The sequence below is a fragment of the Nothoprocta perdicaria genome, unplaced genomic scaffold, assembly GCF_003342845.1.
Source record: "Nothoprocta perdicaria isolate Ctin4 unplaced genomic scaffold, notPer1 scaffold_191, whole genome shotgun sequence".
In the NCBI taxonomy this organism is placed as follows: domain Eukaryota; kingdom Metazoa; phylum Chordata; class Aves; order Tinamiformes; family Tinamidae; genus Nothoprocta; species Nothoprocta perdicaria.
In genome coordinates this window covers 963,311-968,890 of record NW_020455105.1, presented here as the reverse complement: position 1 = coordinate 968,890, position 5,580 = coordinate 963,311, and the positions used below count along the sequence as shown (strand labels likewise).

The following is a 5,580-nucleotide window of genomic DNA, read 5'->3' as shown; positions in this document are numbered from 1 at the left end:
CTCCGTGGGACGGGAAAACAAGGCCCCAGACGCGGTGCCGGGCGCAGGGCAGCTCTTACCCTGCAGGTAGGCGCGCGTGTCCTGCTTGGGCACTTTCTTCCAGAAGAAGCGCTGCTGGGCGCCGTGCGCGGCTGCCGAGAGGCACTCGAGGACGAACCAGAGCGGGGAGGCGGCCCCGGGCGGCGGGCGCTGCCACGACACGGCCACGCGCCGCGGGCCCTCGCGCCGCACGAGCACCGGGCCCYGGCGCTCTGCGGGCAAGGGAGGCACGGAGGAAACCCGGCACGTGCGCACCGGCACTCACACAGCTCCGCACACATGCGCCTGCACACATATGCACACACACACACACACACATGCACAGGCACACACGCACCTGCACACATATGCACACATGCACACACACATATATTTATGCATGTCTCCAAAGCACTCCAAAACAGTCAGCTGCGCCACATCTCTTCTCCTCGAAACGCTCTACCTGACATTTTCTTTGGCTGACAGAAACCCCGCTATGCTGCTGATAAGCAGAGGAGATTAGAGGGGTTTTTCCACCTCTTTGGGCAGGTTACGCAGGGAGCCGTCACTGTGCACGGGGCTTTCCCCRCCCCTCGCCTGCTAGAGACCTTGTCAAGGACAGGAAAGCGTGTAGGGTGCAGCGGGGAAACCACGGCTTATTCCCAAGCTCCGGGGGCCAACGCCTGACACAAGGTGCTGCCCGAGGATGCACTTTTGTGAGGGCTTTTCCCTTGCATTAACCAATGCATGCAGGAGCTAATGTGTTTTTTCTTTTTCTCCCTCCCTCTATTCGGATAAACCCYGGTGTCCGCCGAGGCCCGAAGGGAGGTTTGCAAACCTGCATCGTGGTGGAGGCTGGCGGCCACAGCAAGGCTGGCGGGGCTGGAGGCGCCGCGCGCGTTGTAGGCGGTGACGGCGAGCGCGCGCACGGCCGGCGGCAGCAGCAGGCGGCAGCCGGGCACGGAGCTGTTGCAGAGGGGCCGCGCGGCGCCCTGGCCCTGCGCCCACACCACGTAGCCCAGGATGGTGCCGCGGGCCACGCGCGGCGGCAGCGGCTGCGGACACCGACACAGCACCCCCGTGGGGACGGGCGCCCTGCACACCCGTCCCCGGGCTTCCCGCGCCGAGGGGCGCAAAAACATCGCGTGGGATGTCARAGCGGGGCCAGCTTTGGTGTGGTGCACCAAAGACCATCCCATCTGCACCCAGGGACCAGCGAGGGTCTCCTCGGCCTCACCTCGATGAGGACGGTCACCTCGCGGCTGCCGTTGGGGTAGAGGGGGCCCAGGCGTCGCCACACGTCGGGTGCTGCCGCAGGGGCTGTTTGGGGAGAAGAGGGGGGAGCAGAGGGGCAGGAGGGCGCTCTCAGTGGGGATGCGGCAGCCGCTGCAGGGCAGCGAGTGCCCCAGCACCGCGAGCATCTCCAGCACCGCGAGCGCCCCAGCACCGCGAGCATCTCCAGCACCGCGAGCATCTCCAGCACCGCGAGCACCTGCAGTGCTCCAGGCTGGGCGCCTCTCCCTGCCCACCTACCCTCCTCCGGGGTGCTGTAGAGGAAGGGGCTGCTCCAGGCGCTCCAGGGGCTGCCGGGGCGGCTCAGGCGGCACCTCGCCTGGAAGGCGTAGCGGGCGCCGCTGTCCAGCGCGTAGCGCACGCGCAGCGCCGCGCTGCCGTCCCATGCGCGCACCTGCAAGGCAAGCGGGCCGCGGCGTGCGGGGCGCGGGGCAAGGGGCTGGCGCGCGCGGGGCCGCGGCCGCCTCACCTGCCACGCGGTGGCGTTGGGCGGCCCGAAGCGCTCCTCGCAGCGCACGCCGTCGTGCCGCGTGCGCCGCTCCCAGCGCAGCAGCGTGCGCGCCGCCTCCGAGCTCTCCACGGCGGCCACGACGGGCGGCGCGGGGACGGCTGCGGGTGAGGGCGCCAGCCGTGGTGAGCCCCGCGTGCTCCCCAACATGCGGCCCAACTGCACGCACGCAGCGTGCCGCAGGAGCGCACCGAGCACGTACCTATGTGCCACAGGTCGAGGSGGCGCGGGGCTGAGCGCGCCGAGCCCAGCGCGTTGCTGGCCTCCATCCAGGCGGTGTAGAGGCTGCCGCCGCGCAGCGCGCCCAGCGGCACGGCGAGCGYCGGCGCCGCCGCGAACACCTCCTCCTGCTGCGTCCGCGCGCTGCAAGCAGAGCCCCGCCAGCGTGAGCGGCCACAGAGACACAGCCCTTCGCCCACAGAGCGACCTAGAAAGGGGTTTTCTCTACACGTGCCGGCATGCCACGTTTGCATTTTCGCTACAGAAAGGGAACTTCCTCACTTCTTGCCGGTTGCAAAATTCGAAACTCAAATGGCCAGCCGCACTTGTCGGACACTGAACCTGGCGGGCTGCAGGGTTTAGTGCCTTGGCCTTGCTCCTGAGCCAGACGCACGGCCGGGTTTGCTGTGTAATCTGGCCAGGAGCGTGGCCGGGCAGGGCCGAGGTCCCGCACGCGCCGGCCCCGAGCTCGCTGGGAGCAGCGGCCCCGCGGCGGCGCTGCAGGAAGCGCAAGTAGGACACGGGGCCGCTTTCCCGGCACCAGAAGTAGAGCAGCGCTTGCCTCGGCGGCGGCCCTGACCGCGCGTCGCCGCTCTCCTCACCTCCGCAGGTGCAGCGCGTAGCGGGTGGGCAGCTGCGTGTCCCTGCCCGCGTCCCACGCGCACTCCAGCCGCTCCGACAGCTCCTGCACGACGCAGCTCAGGTTGCCCGGGCTCTCTGGCGGGTCTGCAAGGAGAGCGGGGCTGCCGTGCTGGCAAAGCCGGCACGTGGACAAGTGCCGCTTGCAGCGTGCCCGGCTCCGCCTCGCTGGGGAGGCTGCAGAGACCCCCCTGCAAAGCTCTGCCTCGTGCACGGGGCAACCCCCCTTGCAGAGCAGCATCCCGGCGCGCCGCGGCGCATCCCGCATGCACTTACAGCCGGCAAAGACTTGCGTGCCGCACACGAGCTGCCGCCGCGGGCTGTTAGGGCAGCGGGCCACGCAGGTGACCACCCAGCTGGGCTGGCGCAGGGGCGGCAGGCGCAGCTGGAAGGTGCTGCTGTTGAGGGCGCGCAGCTCGCCCGCGGCCGGCGTGTAGTTGAGCAGGATGGAGAGGGCGGCCCGCGGGCAGCGCACCCGTGACAGGCAGTTGATGGACACGTTGCAGCCCACGGGCACCACGGGCGCCGGCTCGACCCACACGTGCCCGGAGCACTTGATGGCGGCGAGGCCTGAGRTGACATAGGGGGTGGTTAGTGCGGTGATGTGGAGGGGACACCGGCAAAACGGCGACCCTGTGTGCGGAGACGCACCCCGCATGTGGGAAACGTGGGGCTTCAGCGGGCGCTGAAGCTCAAAGGGCTGCAGGGAAAAACCTGCAGCCCCTGGGGCTGCCACTGCATCCCCATCTCCGTCCCCATCCCTGTCCCCATCTCCGTCCCCATCCCTGTGTCCATGCGCACCCTCTGCCCGCAGACTGGAGCTGGGTGCCCGTGGGAGGGTGCTGCGCTCCCGCGGTGCCGTTGGGATGTGCCTACCTGCGGGCAGGAGGGCGAGCAGCACGTGGAGCAGCAGCGCAGCGGCGGGGCCACCCATGGCCCATGGTCCCTGTGGGAAAAGCCACGGGGCCGTTCACGCGGCAGAGCGCGCGCCCGGCGTGGCCCGCGGCGCCGCAGCCGGGGCCGGGCACCCACAGCGGCTTTTGTGCCTTGCGGGTGCGAATTTCCCGGAGCCGAGCAGCAGCCGGCGGCGCCCGCAGCCGCCGCAGCTTTCGCACGCGCAGCCGGCAGCGCTGCCGGGCGCGGGCGCCTCGGCCACGTCCCTCCGCCTGCAGCGGGGCCCGCGGGACGCGACGCYGGGACCTCCCGCAGAGGCTCCAACCTCCCTGGGCATGGACGGGGCGCGCCGGGACCGGCAGCCGCCCCATCCACATCACCCCTTAGCTCATCCCGGGTCATTAGCGCCCCAGCAAGCACATGGGGACGGCAGAGCTGGGCCCATGGACCCGAGCCTGGCGCAGGCCACGCCGGGGGCGCAGGGGCTGCAGCCTCCCGCGTTCACTCCTCCATGGTCTCCATGCCCCGCTCCCAGCCCGTTCCGGACACCAAGGGGGATCCCGCCAGCCCCGCAGCCGCCACCTCACCTTAAACCCAAGGATCCCCCACGGAAGAGCCCAAAGGAGGCTCTACATTTTCCCTCAGGGCAGCAGGATGGAAAGCAGCCACAGGGGAGCTCTGTGGCAAGAAGAGGCCAGCGTGGGCACGGAGGACCCCCCAACCTCCCCGCCAAGAAAGCGTGGAGCAAGCAGCCAGGAAAGCACAAAGCAAAGGGCCAAGAAAGGGCAAAGCGAGTGGCCAGGAAAGCGCAGGGCGAGGGAAGCGGCAGGTCCGTTACCTCGGGGCGCCGGGGCGCGGGGCGCTGCACGCACGCGGCTGCCTGCGGGGCGGCCGCCAGCGCCGCCCTGACTCACTCCATGGGAAAGCCCGGCGCTCGCCGCGCGCCGCCTCCCTTATCTGGTTCCTGCAGCGCCCTTAGGCATCCGGGCCCGCGGCGCCGCTAGCTGCGGGGCACATCGCTGCGCCGGAGCCCGCGGGACGAGGCTTTGTGCCAAACACGCATAGATTATACATATATATATATATACACACACACACATATATAAATACATRCAAKTGTGCGTATCTATCTATACAAAGCGAGGGCGCCACGAGGAGCTCCTGCCTCCCGTGGGCGCCGGGCCGTACGCTGCTCCTATCTGACCTAGATCAGCTGCCGCTGCCTCGCGCGCCCCGGCGCGCTCCGGGGACCTTCCAGCCCCGCGGTCGCCCCCACTCTCCAGGGCTCGAGCCCTGCTCCGGCTGGTCCCCCTCCAGGGCGGCGGCCAGGGGGCCTGGAGCATCCCCAAGGATGGGGGTGCACCGCGGTCCTGCAAGGCCCTGCAGGAAATGCCCCATATAGCACTCTTGCAACAGCGCCTGCACTGCACCGCCTGCAATGCCYCATGTAACAGCCCCTGCAATGCCCCACATAACACAACAGCCCCTGCACCCCCCGCAATGCTCCCCAGGAAATGCAGCCCCTGCAACGCCCTGTGTAACACAACACGCCCTGTACCTGTACTGCACCGCCTGCAGTGTCCCGTAGGACACCTCCTGCAATGGTCCCTGTGCTGCACCTCCTGCAACACCCTTCGGGAAATGCACCCCCTGCAAAGCCCTCCCTACAGGGCCTCAATGCAACACCCTCCCGCAATGCCCCCTGTATAACACCCCTGCAACACCTCCTCTGCACATTGCCCCTCTGGGGAATGCCCCTTGTAAAACACCCCCACGCTGTCCAACACCCCTTGGGCAACACCCCTTTATAGCGCCCCTATATAACCCCCCTACAATGCCCCTATGAAAACCCGCCCCTGTGCAACCCCCCTGCAAAGTGCCCCCCATGCAATAATCCCTTACAAGGACCCCCCGCAGTGCGCTCCCCCAGCGCACTATCCGCATATAGCGGCCCTACACCGCGCCCCCCGCCCGGGCCACGCGCTGCAGAGCGCGCCCTCACCCCGCCC

The 5,580-nt window shown here is 68.9% G+C and overlaps 1 protein-coding gene across 1 annotated transcript in view; it reads right to left on the bottom strand.

The window, feature by feature from the left end:
* The window catches only part of IL23R (interleukin 23 receptor), a 10,256-nt gene extending 6,645 nt beyond the window's left edge, over positions 1-3,611 (bottom strand). The window contains exons 1-9 of the mRNA XM_026037172.1: positions 3,554-3,611; positions 2,954-3,247; positions 2,641-2,764; positions 2,022-2,182; positions 1,781-1,920; positions 1,552-1,705; positions 1,256-1,338; positions 857-1,073; positions 60-251 (exon numbers count right to left, since the gene is read on the bottom strand). Coding sequence (XP_025892957.1) covers positions 60-251; positions 857-1,073; positions 1,256-1,338; positions 1,552-1,705; positions 1,781-1,920; positions 2,022-2,182; positions 2,641-2,764; positions 2,954-3,247; positions 3,554-3,611 — 1,423 coding nt within the window. The remainder of the gene's footprint in view (positions 1-59; positions 252-856; positions 1,074-1,255; positions 1,339-1,551; positions 1,706-1,780; positions 1,921-2,021; positions 2,183-2,640; positions 2,765-2,953; positions 3,248-3,553) is intronic.
* Between the last annotated feature and the right edge of the window lie 1,969 nt (positions 3,612-5,580).